Below are 23,743 nucleotides of genomic sequence, written 5' to 3' on the forward strand. Positions count from 1 at the left end.
CGTGATCACTATAAGCGGTTTCCACTGTATTACCAGAGCCTGTACCAGGAGTTGTGCTACATGTTCAGACAAGTAGGGTCCAATCTTCTTCACCCAAGCAGACTTTGTGGGCATGAGTAAGCCATATGGTAGGTCAAAACTGAAGCTGAGAGTAGGACTGTAAATTGTGATGGTTATTTACAGCAGACAGTTTGGGTAACCATTTTATAGTGTTTCTTCATTTTGTTATCCAAATAACTTTGACTAACCTGGGGTTTTGTTTTCAACCTGCCTGATCAACTGACTGCTCATGCTTGTTGCCCCACAACAACTATTTTTTTAGCAAAGTCACTGCATTCCAAGTCTAAAGTTCACAATTACTTTAGAGCTGAGAGAACCAATGTCAGGAGCTAAAATAAACCCAAGCTGTAAAAAATTGTAGTTCTCCTTTCAGGTGCGATGTGTAGGATACTGAACATTTTTCCACACAAGCAGAAATATAAAACCAAAACAGTTGAAAAAAAATAATTTAATGAAGTTCAGATTCAGGAACATTATGGCTGATATAAGTTTGCTCAGCAATTGATAAGTCACTGTAGTTGTGCTTTCTTGACAGTGCAGGCTGAGGCTGCTGTTGTTGGTTGAGTATTACAACTAAGAACAGCAGCCTTGTAAGCACAGTTGCCGCTGGTGCACAGAGCACTTTTTCCCAACTGTCCACCATGTCCACATTCCAGCTGCAGCTGCACTTAAATGCAGACCACGTGGATGATGATGATACTATGATGTGATGGTTAGGTCCCGAAATGTGCAGCACACCCCTCCTCTACTGACACTGACATAGTTATCCACAACAGGCGGAACTCTGTGATCGGCACACCCCTGGTAAATCTGTTATTATGAGTATGCACAATGTTAGTACTGTTGTAAATTCATTCTGCAGTGTACTCCATTAAAGTGTGTACAAGCTGATTACAGAGCTATGGTCCATTTCCACTGGAGATGTGGGAGTCTGACTGTGTGCTATTTGAAAATGGTGGATTTGTAGTCCGATGTCAAAGATGCCCAAAAGGATTTGTAGTCAATTTCCTATGGACATTAGAACAGAATATCCTCTTGGTGAGAGTGAGGCTGGCACATGGTTGGATTTGTAGTCCAGTTCCACACTTAAGTTTTCAAAATGGCCAGTGTAATCCAAAATGGTTTGTAAGCCCCAGATGTATTTTTTTCTCAGTAAGTAAAGGTGAAGAATAGTTCAATGAGTACACAATATACTACCATGCAAAGACCACATATGGACACCCTGGGACATGTGCACTGTTCAAATACACAGAGGAGACATCTAAAAGACAGCAGCCAAAGGCTGGGATACACGGGTAGCATTTGGTAGCAACAGAGATTGGCCTGTAATGCCAACAAGGAATATATTATTTTTCGATTACATAATATTCAGAGCTCAGTAAGGCTATTCCTCTGAAATTGGGTGTTTTGCAAGCAAAGATCTCAGAGTTGTTGATAGTTTTCACAATGAGGGTTTTTGTGATGTCAGTAATGAATTTGGTTAAACTTGGGGTCATATTTAACTATAAATTAACGGAACTTCTTACTAACTAGTATGGTTGTTTTCCATGTGATATCCAAATTTAAGAAAATAAAACATTGCACCGTGGACATTACACTTTTTAAAAAATGACATCATAACATTTCAGCAAATTAAAATTCTAACTTGTAAATCCTTTACAGATGAACAGTTGAAACATTTGGTCAGGATTTGTTGAACAGTTACGCTCCTCCTGTTTGTCCCACGTCTTCCCAACAGTCAATGAAAGAAAGGCATTCTTGCCTAATTTGATTGCTTCAAAAAGTTACCCGTGTAACAATGCCTCAAAATTTCAGACAACCCCACCATTTCCACCCCACAGTAAAACATTATAACAAAGTTACATTTTTTTTCATTTACACCAACAATAAACCTCTTTTTAATAAGCAGTGTCTTCTGATAGTTCTTGATTGCCAAATAGGATATTCTCCACTTGTTGGAAAGGGCTGATTCCGTTTGTGATTAAAACCTTCAATCTATTTCTTCCTCCATCTATTCCTTCAATATTTTCTTCCTGTGATTTGCTCGGTGTTTGCTTCTCTTCCAGCATTTCTGTTTTATGCTCCTGCAACAAAAAACAGCAAATATCATAAAGCATGATCATTAACTGGACTGGATTCAAAAAGATTAGAAAAATATAAAATATTTGCACAGAAGGTGTTTCCAAAGCTATGCTTTTTAGTCTGGTTGAATCGAACTCTGGTCAGTTTCCCCCTCGGTGCAATTCTTTTGGGCATGTCATGTCACAGTAATCATACTAAGGTGTGGACCAAAACAACCGTACCGAGACAATTTAGAGGACATGGTCTTGTTCCAGTCCCAAACGAACTCTGTAGCAGTTTGTTTCTGGTGGGAACATGCATTTTGGATTTTTCTCTGGGTGAAAAGAAACCAAGGTTAAAACACACGTTCACCAGCTCATCCACTGATTCGGACCAGAGCAAACTAACTGTAGGATTGAAAACACCCTGAGACACTGTGAAATACAAAATACAATTTCTCAGTTCTAATGCAGTGTCCCTGTCTCTTGTTATATGTAAAGTCAAGTCAATTTTATTTGTATAGCACAATTTCACAAATCACAAATTTGCCTCAGGGGGCTTTAGAGTCTGTACAGCAATACAGCACCCTCTGTCCTCAGACCCTTGATTCGAATAAGGAATAACTCCCTAAAAAAAAATGGAAGAAACCTGAGGAGGAAAAACAGGATTCCTTTCCCAGGATGGACCAACATGCAGTAGATGCCAAATATGTTAAAGTCCTATAAAATGTTTTCATATGTTTGGTGACTCATCTTCAACTCAGGGGGATACATGCTTAACATAGGAATACAGGACTCTCCTCGATAATGTAACAATCTGACAGGTTTATGCCATGACCACCACTTCCTATTGCTACTTAGAAATCATGTTTTGAATTCATCCATGAGTGACCCAGAAATTTAAACTGAATTGATTTACAATGCAGATTGTGAAATCAGTTTTCTAAACAGCACAGTCTTTACCCTCTACCCGCCATTAGTGACAATATTGTGATTGGCTGTTTCTTGCTGAAATGCACCTTTGGAGTTGTAGTTAACTTCTACCCAGCTGTGATTATGTATGGGGAAAAAATTATGGGATTTTTGCTTCTGGCAGTAGTGGCACATGTCTGTGAAGATTCTCAGTGATCCAGGTCTCAGGATACTCTGTATGGTAGTTCACACATTTAGAGTGGTTGAGGTCACATGTGGGTCATCAGGCCACTTGGCTGTCATGTGACAGCTGTTAAAATCACATCAGAGTCATATGGAGGGTAAATGCCCACCAGTATATCAGAGCTGAGGGGGCTTTTCAGATGAGAGGCACAACATCATTATGAATTTACTGCAAATCTAGTTGCCATTGATTTCGATAAACCTCAACATAGTGACACAAGAGGAAATGCACTATACTGCTGCCAATTTCTAGAGGATGGTTCTATGATATGTAGCCTACACTCTCACGTAACCATCTGTTTCTCTCACTAGCATCTTTTGACCATGACCATCATTAAAAATCATGGAAACATTCTTTGAAACATGATGATTACTCAAAGCTTCCTCAGCCAGAGGCCAGACTCATTCATACATGGAGAGTTTGTGTCATTCAGTGGTCCACACCTGGGGCTTCATTTATAACTGTTGCATTCACACAAAACGGGGCTGGAAAGATACATATGTCACTTCCCATGAAAAAGTTGTGATTTATAAAAACAAACTTGACTGGAGATTGTTCGCACCTGTAGTAAACTCTGGCGACACAGATGGGGAGGTGGTGAATTGAAGCCAGATTATGTAATGATTCCTCTCATACATTTAATTTCACTTAATATCAAGTTTTAAGATACATTATAGATCCACATTATTATAAATATTCAAGCCAGCAGTGTTACTTCTGCATGTGCTAGTGAGCCATAATTATTCCATAAACATCTTCCAACTTTAAAAGATATAAGCCAATTTGTATCTCACCCAGTTACATCTATAATTTATTACTGAACTATTATTGAAACATTGAACTCAATGTGCTGTTTCACCATCACATTACCCACCTCAGACCGCAGAGGAGAGGGTCAGGCGGTATGGTACTCACAGCACAGCACTGCTGAAATGTCAGGATGATGTCAGGATGATGTCAGGATGTGGCAGATGGCAGGATTCAGGAAAGTCTGGCTTGTCTTCCTCCAATATTAAATGTGAATATACTGATTCCTTTTCACCTCAACCACATTAACTAACTGATGAAATTATCATCATCAGTTGTAGAAATCCAAGATTACGTCAAATAACTTTTGACGTATTGCATAACAGAGCGCTGATAAATTTTTAATAATATCTTCTAATACTGTGCATATATCACCAAGTATGATTTTAGTTTCCATATAGTTTTTGTGTGTAAACTTGCTGCAGTGAGCACGAGTGTCACTGGAGACACCGTGGTGTCGATTATTTTTTGGTGCAAGCTATTTTCGGCTTTTGTGTGCATGTATGATTTTGATATGGATCCTATGCACTGTTTTAGAAATGAGGCCCCTGGTAATCTACTTGTAGCCTATAAAATGTCATGTAATAATGTGACTGTCACATGATTAGTCATGGACCATTTTGCTTTGGAAACATTTTTTGGCATCTAACTTCATATCAAAGTATTCCCTCTTTATTTCTGTCACAGCACAGAGCTGCTCTGATGACACATTGTTGAAAGCAGTAATATTAATATATTATATTAATATATTATCAATATATAATACAATATATATTCATATATTGTTGTTGCACTTCATTTAGCACTGTCTGGTACTTTCTGACAGCAGGACTTAAACCTCTGCACTGTGAAATTCTTCTTTTTCCTCTTTGGAACATTTTTGTGAATGAAACTTGTTCACACACAGAGTAGAACAGGTTGCCTTAGATTGGAGACAGCAAAAAAGATATAAAGAGTAAAAATTACAATTTTTTTTCTTTAAAACTACTGTTAAATGGACAATAAAAAGCAATAAATAAATGTTGGTTTATTGCTATTATAAAAGGTTATGGAGTTTATTGCCACACTTCACTGTACGTAGGAGTAAGTTGCTTGATAAATGTGTTTTATTCAACATTCAACATTTATTCAACATTCTTGAGTGATTGGCCACTGTTTGAATCACACTACTCTATAACATCTGCTAGGTGGCAGGCGGGACCAATTACTAAGTCTGATAAATGAAGGTGGTCAAAGTCAATCCCTCAATGAGAGCAACAGCCAAAGCTGTGGATAATTCCTGGACAACTGCAGCTTGTGCTCGAACATGAAAGTGGTTCTTTGTAATATTGTGTTTCTAGAAGCATACCCACTTCTGAATGAACAGTGTCGGAACACAGTATTACTGTCACTCACTGGGAAACCATAAAAGTTCCAAAGGAAAGCTCTAAATAATATGGGAGGTCATTCCTGCTCCAGTTTCTCAATTGTGTTAACCATATCAATGGCATGATGTATGAGGTTGAACTTCAGAATTGATGCTCTGCACATGCTAAGATGTAGATCTAATTAGAGTGCATTACGCTGTGATTTATTTGTCCAGGGTATACTGAACTGAAAAACATCCTTTATCTAACCAAACATTATACCCCTGTGGGTTTAACAGAAAACAATATTCCTCATAATGTCAGAAGTGCAACATTTCAGGCCAAATCTTTTTCACCATAAACAAAATTCAATAATCTTCATTTTTTTGTACAGAACACAATGTCAAGACTGTGTTTTCTGTGTATTTACCTGTTAGAGTGGTTCAGGGTAGGCCTGTCTTGGGTCATAGGTCATGTCAGGAATGTAGGGCTCATGGAGGTCAGGGTCTAGTGGCAGGGTGTCCAGAGGTAGGTCAGCATAACCATAGGGAGGGTAAGAACCATCTAACTCTGAGAGAGAGAGAGAGAGAGAGAGAGATTTGATTTAAAAAAAAATATTTTATGTACATTATTGCATTAAGCATATACTCATCAGAAAATAAATACATAAACTCATACAATAAAAACATGCACAAATTGCAATTCTTAATGTTGCACTAACAGTGCAAATAATGTCCCCGTAACGCCACCTGTTTCGAAATCCCCCATCGTTTTGTTTTATAAAATTTAACTCCAGCCACAATCTGGACCTGATGTTACAGAGCCACATTGATGTGGCCTCCTGACATGCCCTGTCCTCTGTCTTGTTTTTTTGGCTGACATATACAGCCAGTTGAGCTTCTCCTGAGAGAAAATTTAGTGGCTGCCACTTTACTCTATTCGTCTTTTTATAACCTGCACCAAAAATGAAACTGGTCACAGTGAACTTTTCACCAGACTAAAAACATGAGTTAAAAGAGTGACAAACTCTGTGAGTCTCCTGCACTCAGTAAAAACATGGAAAACTGTCTCATGTAAATCAAAGGACACTTGTTAACTACAGTAGGATTAATAACAGGGATAAAAGCATTTGAGGTGATAACACCATGTAGAATCCTCCACTGGCAGTCGTTTGTCTGTTTTCTTAGGGGAGGTTCCATTGTCTCCACTCTGTCTGTTCATCCACACAGTAAGTAGTCTGTAACTCAGTCCCGTCCTGTTCATGCTGTTCACACAATTCATGTACAGAGTTCTTTTGTGTGCTCTGTGCAGGCTCCGTTTTTCAGGGTTACATACAGGCAGCAGGGGCCCGCTTAACTCTCCAAACACGGGCTCAGGTAAATTTCAGGGAACGGGTCTCTGTGATTGGGTTCAGAGGTTCCCTGGCCATACTCCATGATGAGGCTCTTCTCCTGCCCAGAGAGTCTCAGCTTCCAGAGCTCCAGGACGCTCTGAGCCACCTCGACAGACCAGTCAGCAGCGGCTCTACTGCATCCACCAGCTGATTCAGGCAGTCTTTGTTCTGCACAGTGCCAACATCAGCCCGGGCATGACACTGCTACAGATGTCCAGCCTCGCCACGTGGATCAGCCAGTGCAGAGAATTAGAGTTTTCACATCTTTTACAGTTAAAAAGTGCCCAAGATTTAAAAGCACCCTGATAAAATGGAGGTAACCCACTTCACAAAGTTTAGAATCAGTTAACAACAGAGCAATGTCTAACCCCAGGTTATTTGCACGTCTGAGAATACAACTTGCCACTTCTCTCCACATTAAATATGACAGACCTGTCAGGAACCTCTGGACAAACTGTAACCTAAAGGTGGCTGTTCTGCTGGTGAAGTGGATGAGGCCCTGTCCTTCCTTCTCTCTGGATAAAAACAGCACACCTTGTGGTACCCAGTATAAATGATCCCAGAAGAAGTTAACCATTTTTGCTTGGATCTGGGCTAATAAACCTGAGGGGGGGTCCACACATACTAGACAATGCCAGAGTAGAGAGGCTACAAGGTTATTAAGCACAAGTACTCTACCTCTGTAAGACATCTGAGGGAGCAGCCATCTCCATTTAGCTAATTTTCCTTCTGTGTTTTCTGAGATGTTGTCCTAGCTCTTCCCATCCATTATCTCATTTCCCAAAAAGACACTGAGATACTTTAGGCCATCTTTTTTTCAAGCCAGGTTCTGGGCAAGAAGCAGGAGACCGCCACACCATTCGCTGACAGCAAGGGCTTCACTGTTTTTCCAGTTCACCCTTGCTGCTGATACAACATTAAAAAAAATTTCTAATATTATCTAATATATCAATATCACTGTGGTTTTTAGAAAAACAATGGCATCATCCACGTAAGCAGGTAGAACAAAGTTTTCATTAAAACCAGGTAAAATCAGGCCTTCAATGCTTGTGCATATTTTCTGCAGCAGAGGTTCTAGGGAGAGTACCTAGAGCATACTAGACACCTGGACGCCTCTACGCACTCTAAAAGGAGCACACAGACTACTATTAAATTTCAGCATACTCTCAGCATCACTGTACAACACTCTGATCTTGTCAATGAAACCAGCACTGAATCCAAACGTCTCCATGAATTTCTCCATGAAAAGGAAGTGGTGCTCAACACGGTCAAGAGCCTTTTCCTGATCTAGATCTAACCTGCTCCACAGCTTCTCTAAACCTGTTGACTTAAGCTTTGGCAGGGAATTTATAGAACACAATGCTGGGTAATGTGATTATCCCCAGACATTATGGGAAGCAGCAAAGTGCTTCATAAGAGGAACATGCATTGGCTTTGCCTATACATGAAAAGCAGAGCACAACAAATGGTTTTCTGAAATTGAGAAGGAGACAGAGAGAGTGGAGAAGGCACAATATCTTCTGAAGTCAACACCAATATCCTCAATGCATTAAAGGGCGAATATATAAGTTCATCCATAAACAAGGCCAAGTTTATTTTACACAGAACCAAACAGAGATATTTTTATGAAGGTGACTGCCTGAGTAGCCCTTTGGTTAAAACAAAATTAATAAAAAGCAATGATTAATACTATTCGCACAGCAAAGGGTGACATTGTTACAGATCCCATTGCAATCAATGATGTCTTGTAGACATGGAGAAGTACACCTTGTTTCTTCAAAAATGATCTTTGCACAGTCTGTACCACTTAGAGAGCTTAAAATTAGAAGACCCCATCTCTTTAGGAGAACTTGAAATAAGAAAGGGAACAGTCCTGGCTTGGATGGCCTGCCTCCAGAACTGTATCTGGCCTTTTGGGATCAGTTAGGACCTCTTATATTAGGCTCTATAAACTTCACCATTGAACAGGGATCCTTTCATAGGGACCAGAGAAATCACTCACTCCTCACTACTTAAGAAGGGCAAAGATCCACTTTAATGTTGCCCAATTTCGTTGATGTGTGGAGATGTGAAACTTTATACCAAGGTGCTGGCCACTTGCATGGAGACAGTCACTGAGAAATTCATTTATTTTGACCAGACTGTGCTGTTCTCACACTCGATGCTCACAAAGCTTTTTACAGACAGGAATGGAGTCATCTAACATGGGTATTGGAAAGATTTGTATTTGGGCCTAACTTCATCTCTATGATACAACCGTTATACTGTCATGTGACAGCATCAGTTCTTATGGGAACATGTCAATCACAAGCCTTTCCTTTACATCGCAGAACCAGACAGCGTTGGCCCCTTTCCCCCTGCTCTTTGCCCTATCCCTGGAACTCCTGGCTCAGTCCATTAGAGAAAGTGACACAATATCTCCTATAATCGTAGACCAATCTAGACACTATCTTTCATTATATGCAGATGATTGCCTTCTTCTTCTTCTTCTTCTTCTTATTATTATTATTATTTAAATATAATTTATAAAAATATTCCGACATCACTACCGCAGGTCCTAAAACTCTTTGATTTATTTAAAGAGATGGCAGGATGCAAAATCAATTGGACTAAATCTGCCCTTCTTCCATTGAATACAGCTGCAAAAAATACCAATTTAACTGTTGACATCCCTATGTGTACATCCTTTACGTACCTTGGCTTCACCCTGGTCTTAACAAGGTAGGAAAATTTTTTGGGCATAAAAAGGAAGATCGTGGACAACCTGAAGAGATGGGGCTCTCTCTGTGTTTCTTTACAAGGCAGAGTTTCATCTGTCAAAATGAACATTTTGCAGTGTATTAATTTTTTGTTCTTTATGATCCCCCTAGCACCACCACCTAAATTTATCACAGAAATGTATGCCCTCATATCGTAGTTCATCTGGGGAGGAAAGCATGCACAAATAAAATTTACAAACTCACTGGAGGCCTAGCTGTCCTGAATCTTAATCTTTACTATCATCCTTTTCAAATAAGATAATTGCATGTTTGGAGAAATCATAAATCTGAGGTCCCTTGGCGGCTATTGAGGCAGCACCCTATGGAGGTGTGGATTGGTCCTGGGCGAGGTTCTCAAGGGTGTATTTATAAGGCTCTGTTTGGTAGTTCTATTAAGACATTGGCATTTGAAAGCGTATGGGACAGGGAACTCCACAGCATTGGTCTGGAACCAGATTGGAAAACGGTATGGTCCAACTTAAATAGCACCTCTAAAATTCTCGTGCATCAACTCGTACACTTCAAGATGATTCACAGAACATATACTACGCCTGTCAAATGTTTTAAGATGAAATTACTTGCTAGTCCTAACTGTACCCACCACCAGGCTCAGATGCTGGGCACAACAACACATGTTTTGGGAATGCTCACTGATCAGAGATTTTTGGACTCATGTTATGTCAACGTTGAGTTATTAGGATCTACAATACTACCTAATCCCTGCCTTTGTCTGCTCAATGATGACTCATGTTTGTCTCTCAATCTAAATCAGCATAGGCTACCTTACAGCAGCAAAAAAAGACCACACTGACAGTGACTGGTTTAATCCCAATCTCCCCTTGATTCAATGCTGGATGATGTTCTACCAGAATATAGCAACTCTTTAGCCTACAGCGGCATGACTCAATAAACCAAGCCTGCCACTGTGCAGGCATGGTCATACATAGCTGCATCAATAAGGGACTACCTTAAAAGAAGAGCTTCCCCCTCCCACACTCCTCCATACCCCGTACTATCAGACCTGGAGTGGGCCAGCTTTTGAAGTCAGTGGAAATAGATGGTTGTATACAATACAATGGTTGTGACACGGATCGACTTTCCTGCTACATCAGTACATGAGGACATGAGGAACACATGGGCAAATAAATGAGGTGAAAACAATGATTCAACTAAATAAGGAAAGCCAGCAGCAGGATCAGCACCTTGGAGAGCTGATCAAGTCCTGATAACTGTGTTGATGATTTGTGTTTTTCAACAATATTTAACAAATATTCTTTAACATTTTTGAGATTACAGTGATCAGGTTTCCATACTTTCAGCAATTAAAACCCTGCTGATTTTAATTGTTACTACTTGACTGAGCAAAACAATCTTAAAGAGAACCAAATCTGTAATTAAAAAATACACCTTTTCAAAAAACAAACAAAAGTAAATTTGCAACAAATTAATGAACAGGGTCTTAAACTGGTGGTCTGGGGCTGGCCACAGGAGGGTCCAAGAGCAGCAGGGGTCAGTGTGCTCATAATGGATTGTGTGCTTTCACTTTTGCATGAGCAAATCAGTTTTCTTTGCAGAGAAGTGTTCTTTCTTACTACCTGGAAAATGCGCCATTATAGTAGCAATCTGCCAAGGTGCAAGCACAACTGGCTTTTAAAGGGAATGGGAGTTGACACTCTGATTGGCTTATTGCATGTTACACCCAAAACACACCCATGATTAAATAAGAGACTAAGTACAACGCTTTTGAACCATGCGCCTGGCAGTCTGACCATTTTTCCATCGTTAAACTCGCAAAAGTGGATTTGGATACACCCTAAAATAGGGTGTATCCACACAGCTGTTTAAAAAGTTTAAAAGCTGGTTAAAATTGATTTTGGTCAGCTCAGACTGTTGAAGAGCTGCATAATTTATTCCCACATGAACCATTATTCTCTGAATAGAGCTGGCAGTGCATGCAGCAGACATGGGAGCTTTACCAGGACGTTGGGGACCGTGGCTCCAGGGATGTTCCTGATTATGGAATCCCCAACTATCAGTGTAGTCAAGGAGAAGAGGAGTCGAGGAGATGTTGAGCGCCTCCCTCTCCCACTGGAAGCACTAAACAGGGACCAAGGCTCATGATGGGATGGAGTGGAGCTTACAAGGGCTTTAGGCTTAGCCCCAAACCATATCCAGGAATCATTAGGAATGGTGACAGGAGGAGGGGCATCAGTGGCAGGACTGTGAGTGGTAACATAAGGCTCTGGAGCTTCCTCGATAAAGAGTGTGGAGACTTAGCCTAATAGGCCAAAAAAATGTAGGCATCACAAAAATTTAGAACTGTTATTGTGAAACTAATATATTTCCTTATAAAATTACAGTAAACTACTGGCAGCTGTAGTTTCCAGCATTTTACCATTTCTTTACAGTGTCACTACCGTAATTTACTTTAACAGTTAAGTGCTGTAAGATGTAACACAGTATTCTGCTGTAGAATGTGAGGTTTACAGTTTGATACTGTAGCTAGGCCTGCAGTACTATACTTAATCTACATGAACAGTTTCTTACTGTAAATGTTACAGTTAACAACTGAAAAGTGTTATTCTTATACATATTAATAAAAACAACTATAAATTGCAGACATATACTGTAAATAATGTGTCTTCAATCTTAATGGTCTGGTAAAGAGATCAGCTCAGTTTTACATTTAAAATGCATAACCCTTAAAATCTATTACGAAAGAGGACAAGACAGCTTTATGGAACTTAACATTTATTCAAAAGCTTTCAAATATGCCAAGCATATTCAAGTATGTTTGAAAAAATAATTCTTATGGTTCATGTCCTTTCAAAGGGGGTTAATGTAAATTTGTTAATTATAATATCCTGAAAAATAGTATATTAATAGTAAAATAAAAAAATAGTCATTAGTCTAAACAGCAACTGCTTTACAAACTACTGTTTAAAAATATAAAAGCACAAATAAACAGAGTGCAGGATACGCAATTTGTAATGCCTTCAAATGTCCTCTGTTATAATTGGTAGAAGGTTGGCTTCCAGGCTCACAGCTCACTGAGTGACAAAGAGAAACATGGGTGAAAGTCGAGCACAGAGTGAAAGAAAGATAAATGAAACAATTGAATGGAAGAGAGTAACATTTTAAACAAGGACACCTAACTTACCTGTAAGGAGTGACATCAAGTTCTTCAGTAGAGTGGTGACAAGCATTCTTTTTTTTTAGTTGATTGATTTATTGATTGGGACAGTGTGCAGTTTTAAACATTAAAGATGCACTGCACCGGAGTTAGCTCGAAGCTAATTTGCATCCTTAGTCCCCCTCAATCAAAAAATACAACAGCATAACAACAAACAGTACAAAGCAAAAAAAACAAACAAACAAAAAAACCCCACAGAGAACACACCATACAAAATACAAAGCTACACACAACAGCACATCACATGCACCCACAATGTCAATTAAAAATGAATAACGTAAACTTGACTCAGTGGTCACACAGCTGATTCATCTTTGGTTGATTTTTTAGTTTTGCCTTGAATGTATTGATAGAACTACAGTTCTTCATATCATCAGGTAGGGCATTCCACTGAGTTGTGGCTTTCACAGAGAGAGCTGACTGCCCAAATGCAGTGCAACAAAATGGTATGGTACAATCTTGTGTAGAGGATATTCTGGAGGATCTAATAGAACTTACTGAGTGAGTGTACACAAAGTCACGGCTATTAAGATATTTAAAATCAGTAACTGTCAATTTTTTCGCCTTTGATGAAAATATCAGCATTCGGGGGTTGTACCATAGTTTTAGAGAAAAACATACCTTTTGTCTTGTTTACATTTAGACTCAGACATGATCGATCAAGCCAGTGTGTGATCCTTTCCAATGCAATTGTAAGCTTAGCAGCAGCTAACTCAGCTGTTTTTGCATGTGTGTACACAACGGTGTCATCTGCATACATTTGTAGTTCTACATCATGACACTGTTGAGGAAGATCATTAATATATAGGCTAAATAATAGGGGACTTAACACTGACCCTTGTGGAACACCCATTGTGCACTGTATGTTACTGGACAGTGTGTCACCAACTTTTACACATCCTATTAGATAAATATGAAGACATCCATGCCAGTGCTCTAGATGAGAAGATAAATTTGGAGAGTTTCGATATTAAAACATCATGATTGACTATATCGAATGCTTTACACAGATCTAAAAATACAGCACCAACTCCTCCTCCTTTGTCAAGTCTTGATTTAATTTGCCCTATTAAGTGCAAGGTAGCAGTTTCGATGGAATGATTTGCTCTAAAGCCAAATTGCATACAATGTAGACCAAAATTGCTTGTATTAAGAAATGTTGTCAGTTGTTTAATGACAATTTTCTCAGCAACTGTTGAGAGTTCTGGCAGTATACTTATTGGTCTGTAGTTACTGGCTTCAAGGCGGTCTCCAGATTTAAAAATAGGCGTGACAATGGCACATTTCCAGTCATCAGGAAAGGAGCTGTGTTTAAAAGACAAGTCAATTAAATGAGAAATAGGGGGAGTTATTGACACTATGTTTGTCAATAATTTGACAAACATAGTGTCAAATTGGAAAGCATCTCTACTTTTGGAGCTTTTTAAGGAGCTGATGATTTTGTTTATTTGTAACTCATTAGTCTCTACGAGCTTGAAAACCTGACCTGTAGCATCTATAGGAACAATATCCAGTTTATTTTTCGTAATTTTTTTTCCTAACTCATATACAGACTGCTTTGCCTCATTCAAAATATTGAGATAAAAACGAGATTTAGCTTCTCTTAGATCTTGGATAACTTTGTTCCTTAAACCTTTATAAATCAGCATGTCGGTGTCTAGTTTTAATTGCCTTCCTTAGTGCAGCATCTCTAGATTTCATTAGTTTCCACAAATTTACATTAAGCCATGGTAAATTGTTTTTATTTTTAGATTTTATCTGTATCCTCACATTAAATCTTTCCCTCACAGAGTTGATTCTATGAGTAAAAGTATCACAGCCATAGTCCAGATCATCAGAGGACAGTACATTATCCCAGTTCAAGCTGTTGATTTCATTGATAAATTCTTCTTGCTAAGCTCTGGGTATGCATTGAAGGATCATTGTCTTAGTTGGCGTGGTCTTAAATCTACTTTTAGTCAGTTTTCTCGCACATAGGGTTAGGTTATGATCTGATAAGCCAGTGACTTTTAGTTATTCTTTCTGGTTTGTTGGTAAATATCAGATCAATTTGTGTACAGGAGCATTTTGCAATCCTAGTTGGGCCTTTTAATAGTTGTTCTAGTTGGAATTTCTCTGTGATCATTTTTAGTTTTTCCCTCTTTGTTTTATCCTCATAGTCCACATTAAAATCATCATCACAAGTAATAATTTGCTGAGATTGCACTCTTTCAAGACTTCTTTGAGTTGATCATAGAAAGTATCATCTGCAGAAGGGGCCTATAGATACCTATGATGTTAAAAGACATTTGCTGGGATAACATTATTTTTATCCCAACATAATCTAACATGTTACCCACATTATAAACCAGACATTCACATTTGATGTTAGCTCTCACATAAAAAAGCACCCCTCCTCCTCCTCCATCAGGTCTGTCTCTTCTTGCTCTCTAGCAAGGATCCTCTAAGTTTTCTTCTTGTTTTCAAAAAAAAAACTCTGTGAGCTCGCCTGTCTTCTTAGGCATTACTTTCCCCAACTGGCTTCTGTTCCCCCTCTCAGGGTTAATCACAGTGAAGTGCCTGAAAACAACATGTAACAAATCACCTGTTATGTTCCAGGTTTTAGTACAGCTTGGCAACCAACTACAGTAATATTTGCAGCAACCTAGCTACAGCTTAGAAACACACTTGGGTTGAGCTAAGATAACCAATATAATCACTCTGTCTATTGGAGCTCAGCAGTAAACATATCTTAATCAACGTGGCTACATATTTGAATAAACTTCAATTGTTATGTCCTTTAGATAGTACGCTACTATTAATTATGAAATGCAAGTGGGATAAACAAGCTGTAGGTATAGACTGGGCCAGACTAACGTTAGCATTCACTGATGTATAATTCAAGAGAAAACAGTCATCCTAAAATAATCTTTAAATTAGACTTGCAAACAGCAGTGAAAATAATCTACAAATACTGGTAATTCAGTTACCATGTTAGAAAAAATTAATCATAATAACTAATTGGGTGACCAGACGTACAAATGTAATTCTATTTTCTGTTAGATGTTACTGACCTTTTGGTTTGATTCCACAAAGGAGTATGAACAGTGATTATATGATGTCAATGGTTGCATGTGGCTTCTGTTCCTCCATTAACTGAGGCAGCAAAAATGAAAATACTGTATTTTACTGTCAAATCTTACAGCAGCCTACTGTTAATGTGTGTTCTTCGTTTTGGCTCCAAAGAGCATCAGAATTTACAGTATTTTGCCATACAGTGCTGCTTGGAAGTTTGTGAAACCTTTAGAATTTTCTGTATTTCTGCATAACTATGACCTAAAATGTGATCAGATATTTACACAAGTCCTAAAACTAGATAAAGAGGACCCAATTAAACAAATGAGACAAAGAATAATTTTTTAAATTTATTTATTGAGGAAAATTATTAAATCTTACATGTTTGTGTGAGGCAAAAGTATGTGAACCCTTGCTTTCAGTAATGGGTGGGACCCACTTTTGCAGCAATAACTTCAACCAAATGTTTCCGGTAACTGTTTATCAGCCCTGCACATCAGCTTGGAGGAATTTTAGCCCAATCCTCCTCACAGAACAGTCTCAACTCAGGGATGTTGGGGAGCTTCTTTGCATGAACTGCCTGCTTCAGGTGCTTCCACAGCATTCTAATAGGATTAAGGTCTGGACAATGACTCGGCCATTCCAAAACGTTATCTGTCTTCTGCTCTAACCATTCTTTGGTTGACTTGTGTGTTTAGGGTCGTTGTCTTACTGCATGACCCACTTTATGTTGAGCTTCGGTTCACAGACAGATACTTTGACATTTTCCTATAGAATGTGCTGGTACAACTCAAAACTCATAGCTCCCTCAATGATTGCAAGCTGTCATGGTGGTGGTGACCATGATAGGACCACCACCATGTTTCCCAGAAGGGTTAAGATTCTTATGCTGGAATTGGGGATTGTTCTGCATGTGACCAGCTGTGTTTGTTGTGTCTTGAGTTTTTGTTGCTGTGGTGACAACTCTGTTTTTCCCTGTGACATTCTCTTCATTTCAATAAGACCACTGTGTTACAACAGAGGTTGTGAGGCAACATCATCCGACAAGGTACTACATTATAGGGATGTGCAGAGGGCCCAGTATGATATGTAACTGTATTTGTATCTGTGTTTGTTGAGGCAGCAAAATTATTTGTATTTGTATTAGATTAAAAGTGGAAAGAGGCTTAAAAATCAATTTTTTTGTTTTTATTATGTTTTTAATTTTAGAAAATTAAAGTGTCACAATAAGTGTTCATGAATAAACCACCTAACAAAGGAGGTCCCCACTGGGTCTCGAACTAGAGTCTCCCAGATCATACACGACTGTGCTGACTACTGAGCGAAAACTCTACTTATCGCCTCATTGCAGACAGATCTCTACCTATTTATTCACCCATAACACGGAGACAGCACACTGCGTAACATGTAGGGAAGAACTTCAAAGGCGATTATTGCTTTGCACTTTTGATTTATTGCCTACTTTTTACAACCTAACTGTGGAAAGGAGAAGGGGAATAACAGATTATGGAGAGTCCTTGGGAGCACTTCGCATGTGTCAGTAGGTCAGCTTTATGTCTGGCGAACACCCCCAACTCCGGGAGTAATGTCCAAATTAGGAAATGTGCGTCATGTAGCAGGTGGATGTGACTCCCCTTGTTTAGATGTGCTGATAGACTGAGATAGCGATTTAACTGACCTGCACGCTGGTTGTTTTTTTTTCTTCCCAAAAACAAATCATTTTTAAGATATATCATATGAAACAAATATTCGTAAAAAAAAACCCCACTATTTGTGCTTTGCCAAATAATGTATTTGTATTCGGGCACACCCCTACTGCAATGGCCAATCAAATATATGCAAGCACATATTCCTAAATTACTTGAACAGGTAATTCTAATGTTTACTTCATGATTGTCAAGATGGAGGATGACATAATAATAATAACTTCCCACAGCTGTCCTATACTATTATAAACTGTTTGGCATCTGGTAAGCCTTCACATTGTTCATCTACTGTATTATTTAAACTGGACTTCCTGCTTTATTGTCTCACCTGTATCTATGCCCACACCAACACAGTTTTGTTTTCAGTTTGAATGCCAGAATGTCAAGAGTAATAGTATTAACTTGGGATGTTCTGGTTAAGTTTCTTTGGCCCCGATTCTGATCAGGGTCCTTTAATATTGAATATCTGCTGATATAGAGATTGATATTTATCCAAATGTTGATGAAATATGTATCTGACACACTGAATTAACAGCTGTAGCTACTAGTTTGGCAGACCTTATTTTACATCTACTACTTGATCCAAATACTGAAGGTCCTGGTTCAAAACTATTAAACTGATCATCTTAAATTACTAATATAATATAAATGGTTTAATTGGATAATGCGACCCCTGAAATTGATGAGAAGCCATCCAGTAAAGAGCAGATGTATTACTCTGTTGTAGTGATTGGACAATCTATAAGAAACAGCTGTCAAAGTGACAGTCAGTGCTGGCTAAAAATGAGATAGAAGCTAGAAATACTGAGTTAAAGGCAGTTTTGACTTTTAGACTATTTCTAGTATAAACAAAAGTAGCAGTAGCTGTAATAGTGGTCATCTGAGGAAAGCCAACTGAAATGTAAAACAATTAGTTTTAGACAATCATGGGAGCTTGTGAATAACATGATCATCACTAACAGGGGAAACATTATGCTTTTGGGATTTTATGTTATTTATATACTGTTGTGATGTCAGATGTTCATGTTAGACATGGTCAAAGTTCTAAAACCTGGGGTGAATGTACTGTATGTAGCCATCAGAGCCGGCAAAAGTCTGCTGAGCCTTAAACAGGAGACAGGAGCTCAAATGGTCTGTTTTAGATAGAGGCTGAACTGAGGAGCTGCATAAAGAGCCAGTATAATATAAATAAGGAGTTTTTTTTAACTGTAAACCATGCAAAGATATTCCACTAGAGCTCCAGAATATTAATAAAGACATGGAAATGTGCTGAATATGTTCTCTTTAAGGGTTTCCCAACCACCCATGTGATATGAGGAGCTGTGTTATAGTTTCATTTAAATAGTGTTTCCAAAGTTCAAAATATCTTTACTGTCCGTTAAAGGGAAAACTGGTTTGCAGCCAGGATATACAAAAGAACACAAATCATACAAAAACACACAAAACACCAAAACACTGATGGACAGCAACCAACAACAAGACATAGTAGGCAGAGTGATCAGCATCAAGGTCAAAGTGCAGAAGTCAAGTAAGCAGTCTGTGCAAATAAGGCACCTCCAGACAACAGTTAAATACTATATATCATTTAACAATTGAATGGCAGCAGGGACAAAGGAAACCTTATATCTTTTAGTCCTCATTACGGGCACCCTCAACCGATGACTTAAGGGTAACAGTTCAAACTCTGTGATCTTGGCACTCCAGAAGGGGACTAGCTTTTCTGAACACCTACCAATTATAAAGGTAGGTAAGCTGGGTTTGACTCCTCCCTGAAATCTTACTAGCCGCTTTGATAAGGATACCAAGCCTGTTTTTATTGGCCAGAGTCAAATTATCATACCAAGCAACAATGCAGAACATTAAAACTGATTCAATAAAACATCTATAAAAGAGAGTCATCATCTCAGAGGAGACATTAAACTTTTTTGGTAAAACAGTTTTGTGAGTATTTTCCTGTAAATCAACAGACTCACCATCAGCTAGATACGTGGGCTCCAAAGGAACTGCAGTATGGGCCTGGAGAGACAGAGACAGAGATGAACAGAATGATCAATGATTTTGTACACTGCAATGGCAACATTGTTTCTGTTTAAAGCAGCCAGATGAATAAAGTATTTATCACAGGGGAGAGAGACACACACAAATGCAAACCTCTCTAATCAGTTCAACTGACCAAAGAGAACCATTCTTATACAACGTCTGCCGCAGTCTGCTGGACAACTGGAACCACTTACATAGGAAAACACCAGTGGATGAATGAATTATAACTAGGGACACTGATTATGGCAAAAATCACAATCACAGTTATTTTGGTCAATATTGAGATCAGACACATGTAACATGCAGACAGTTACAAGTTACACTGGCGACAGTGCACAGATCCTCTGTTCTCACGCATATGTCATATGACAGTCTCCTTCAGTAGGTAATCGTGGAACTATCCACTCACCATATCCAAACAGCTGATTTGGTTTTACCTTTCTTGTTGACCAAAGGCTCTCTTTCCATCATCTTGGCTCGAGCTGAACTAAACATGCCACAGCCTGGCAAGTGACTTTTGGCTTTTGGGGGGGGGGGGGGGGGGTCAAAAGCACACCACTCTGAAGGAAATGGGTGGATTTATAACAAGACAAAACGAGAGCATCATTGCAAAATAGAACGTGGCACAATGATCGTTTTATCTCGATTACCTTGTTTTCATAATCGCTGGAAGCCAAAATTGTATTTGAAAATAAAATTCAATTAATTGCCCAGCCCTAATCGTAACCAAATAATTTTTCTTTTGGGGGCATCAGCACCTCTTATTTAGACCAAATATAAAACAAAGTTAGTGCAACAGAGAGAGCAGGGGGTCGCTGCTATAACATATCTATGATTTCTTCAGATTATCTTTATTTTTTAATACAAAAACAAACAGTTATTCAATAATATGAATTACTATGTATATAGTAACATATTCATAACATATATATAGCAACAATGTAACCTCATGCCAATTAACCTTTTTTGGTTTAGATTTAGAGTGAGGTGGGTGGTCTGTGATATTATGCAGGCCAGTACTCCATTTTAATTCTCCTTGACCTCAGCTCAGCTTTTGACACAGTGAACCACAATGTCATAAAGGGGACGTATTATGCTTTTCCTTATTTTCAGACATATATATATAATGTCACAATGTCAGATGTTCATGTTAAAAATGGCCAATGTCTCAAATAACAAGGTAAACGTATGTAGCAGTAATCCCTGTGAGCAAAAAGTATGGAGATAGATTTGTTTCATAATGATTTGTGTGAACAGATCAACAATCTGTGTGTAAACACGTAATCTGTAAATATAAACACCTTCCACAAATACAAAAAAAGATTTGTAAACTCAAAAAATATTTTGCAAATATAAAACGTATCTGCAAATACCCAAACAAATTCCACAGTTAAAAAAGAAATATCTGTGAATACATTAAATTAATTTGCAAATAATTGAAGGAGCTGTTTTTTGTTGTTGTTGTTTTTTCAGTGGTAAGTAATGTGTATTCATTGTTTTATGTTAATACCATACAGTGAGTATTAGTGTGTGTTTATTTGTTCTATGTATATTATCTGGCACACACTTTCATATACATTTCTGTTTGAGTACTCTTTACAGGTTGGATTGTTGTGACTTCTGGTCTATTTACAGTGCATCTTAATCATATTTACAATGTACAAATTCCTGTTTTTTCAATTCACAAATAAAAACTGAGTTCACAAATGCCTGTTGGAAAGTTGTAAATGTTTGTGAAGATATTCACAAATGCTTTTCATTTATTTGCAAATTAATTTAATGTATTCACACATATATATTTTTTTATTTCTGAAATTTGTTTGTGTATTTGCAGATCCATTTCATATTTGCAAAATATTTTTGTGAGTTTACAAATCTTTTTTTGTATTTGTGGAAGATGTTTATATTTACAGATTACACATTTACACACAGATTGTCTGTTCACACAAATCATTATGAAACAAATCTATCTCCATAAAAAAGCAACAGCTTCAGACTGCTCTGAATGCTCGGTTTCCAACGTTTTTTTTTACTTTCAGCCTGAGCTGACATCAGTTAGTGACGGATTTCTGTATATGGACATCTGCTACATGCACAGTGCATGAGTTCACTGCGCCACTCCGGGAGTAATTACGCTAAGCCACGACCCCATTACACAGCACAGAAAAGTAAAATAAGTAGTTTACCTGTTGGAGGTGTGCTGGTTGTCTGTAGCTCTTCATAAAACATCTTACTGTGGCTGTTTCTCCTTGTACTAGTCCTCCCTGTGTTATTTCTAACTGATCCGCTGCTAATTCAGTGAGGAACACCTTTTTACTTCCTGTAAATTCTTTGAACTTAGTTTTTTTTTTTTTTTGAACTTAGAATCATCCACAGCTACTCTAGTGGAGTCCAAAAATAAAAATTTACAGCTGAAATGAGCATAATAGGTCCTCTTTAATCAACCATCTGAAAAACTATGTTGGAATGACTGATGTGGCTCTGGACTGGTTTATCTGTCAAACAGGTCGTTCTCGGTTATGCTAGGAGATTCTTGCTCCTCTCATGCTCCCCTCTTTTGTGGGGTCCCCCAAGGGTCTATTCTGGGTCCCTTTTTATTTACCATTTACATGCTATCCCTTGGACTTATCATGCGTACACAAAATATTAATTTTTACTGCTATGTGGATGATATGCAACTCTATGTCCTGAGCCTGGCATCACTGATGCTTCATTCATGTTTTATTATGTCATACCTGGCTGAAATTAAGCACTGGATGTCCAAATATTGTCTGCAGTTGAATGACTCAAAATAAGAAATAACAATAATCACTCCCCCTGGGTCAAGTACTAGCTTCATGAACAGTCTCTCATCTAGTCTGGGTGCCTTATCTACTTATGTGAAAAGAGAAGCCTGAAACCTTGGTGTATTTTTTGACTTACAGTAGTCTTTTGCTCAGGTTATTTAACAATAGTTTAGTGTACATTTTAAGTGATAAATTGAATGACTATCATCAAGTGTTAGCTGACACCGGTGCAGTGTTGACCAATTACTCCATGAGTGCCACTGTCATGGGGTTAGCCCATGCAATGCTATTTTAATTGTCGTTTGAATATGTACTTGCCTAAAATGTGTTTTAGTATGTTTTGTAACTCAATTGTAAATGTTTGGATATTTTTTGGACTAGCTGTTAATCTCCTGTGGCATAACTGATTATCAAATATTAATCGATGTCTCTTAGTAGGACCCAGCTGATATAAAGCAGGAAGCTGGAATTCCTGTTTTTTGTCATTTGTGGTCATACCTCGAAACAGAGACAAGCCAGTGCAGAGAGCTGTGAGAGCTTGCACTGTACATACTGCTGCACAGGATTGTCAGTTTCTACTGGTAAACAAATACACCTGGACTGCATAACGGGATTTCATCTCAGTTTTTGTGCCTTAGCCACTCAGCCAACCTTACAGTCTCTAATGAGTGAACTTTGAACACTGACCAGTAGTGTTGTTATCCATTAAGGTGTTTATAATTTACATAATAGGAGTCTGTTAACAAACACATAGTCATAGTGTTTATAACGTTAACTTGTTCAGAAGTGTTAATTTAACACTTTCACAGTGATTCCCATATAAACACTGGGTCTGTGTTAATTGTAACTCTGACGGTGTTAAATTTGCAATTTCAAATTGGAAAAGAGCTGTTCCTCAGTGCTGGTGCAGGGATGGAGGCTTTCTATTGGCTCCCATATGGTATTGGAGTAAACAGTCCATGGTTTGTGAAATGTCTTTGACGATGCTCTTTGTCCTCTGCAAACATTGTTTCTGATGGATGTCTTCAATGCAGGGCAGCTGGGTGCCAGTGATGTGTTGGGCTGTTTTCACCAACCAGAGGGGTTTTGCTACTGGTGACAGAGCATACGACACAGTAATGCTGTGTGTCAGTATGCTCACAGATAGAAGTTCATCAAAATCTGTGGGGACAATTGTGCTTTCTTAAGTGTTCTCAGAAAGTACAGCTGTTTCTTGAGGAGTCTGGATGAACTGGTGGACCAAGAGAGTTCTCTCAAGATGTGGATGCCAAAGTACCTGAGGCTGGAAACACGTCCCACTTTGGACTCATGGATGTGGATGGAGCGTGCATGCAGGCTTTAGTCCTTCTGTAGTCTACAATCAGTTCTTTGGTCTTGTTGATA

At 38.5% G+C, this 23,743-nt stretch overlaps 1 protein-coding gene across 1 annotated transcript in view; it reads right to left on the bottom strand.

The window, feature by feature from the left end:
* Positions 1–490: 490 nt before the first annotated feature.
* Positions 491–23,743, bottom strand: part of LOC137168167 (junction plakoglobin-like) — a 69,808-nt gene continuing 46,555 nt past the window's right edge. The window contains exons 10-12 of the mRNA XM_067570671.1: positions 19,508–19,550; positions 5,860–5,999; positions 491–2,144 (exon numbers count right to left, since the gene is read on the bottom strand). Of these exons, the coding sequence (XP_067426772.1) occupies positions 5,863–5,999; positions 19,508–19,550 (180 nt within the window). The 3' untranslated portion in view covers positions 491–2,144; positions 5,860–5,862. The remainder of the gene's footprint in view (positions 2,145–5,859; positions 6,000–19,507; positions 19,551–23,743) is intronic.

Source organism: Thunnus thynnus, chromosome 17, assembly GCF_963924715.1.
Source record: "Thunnus thynnus chromosome 17, fThuThy2.1, whole genome shotgun sequence".
NCBI classification, from domain to species: domain Eukaryota; kingdom Metazoa; phylum Chordata; class Actinopteri; order Scombriformes; family Scombridae; genus Thunnus; species Thunnus thynnus.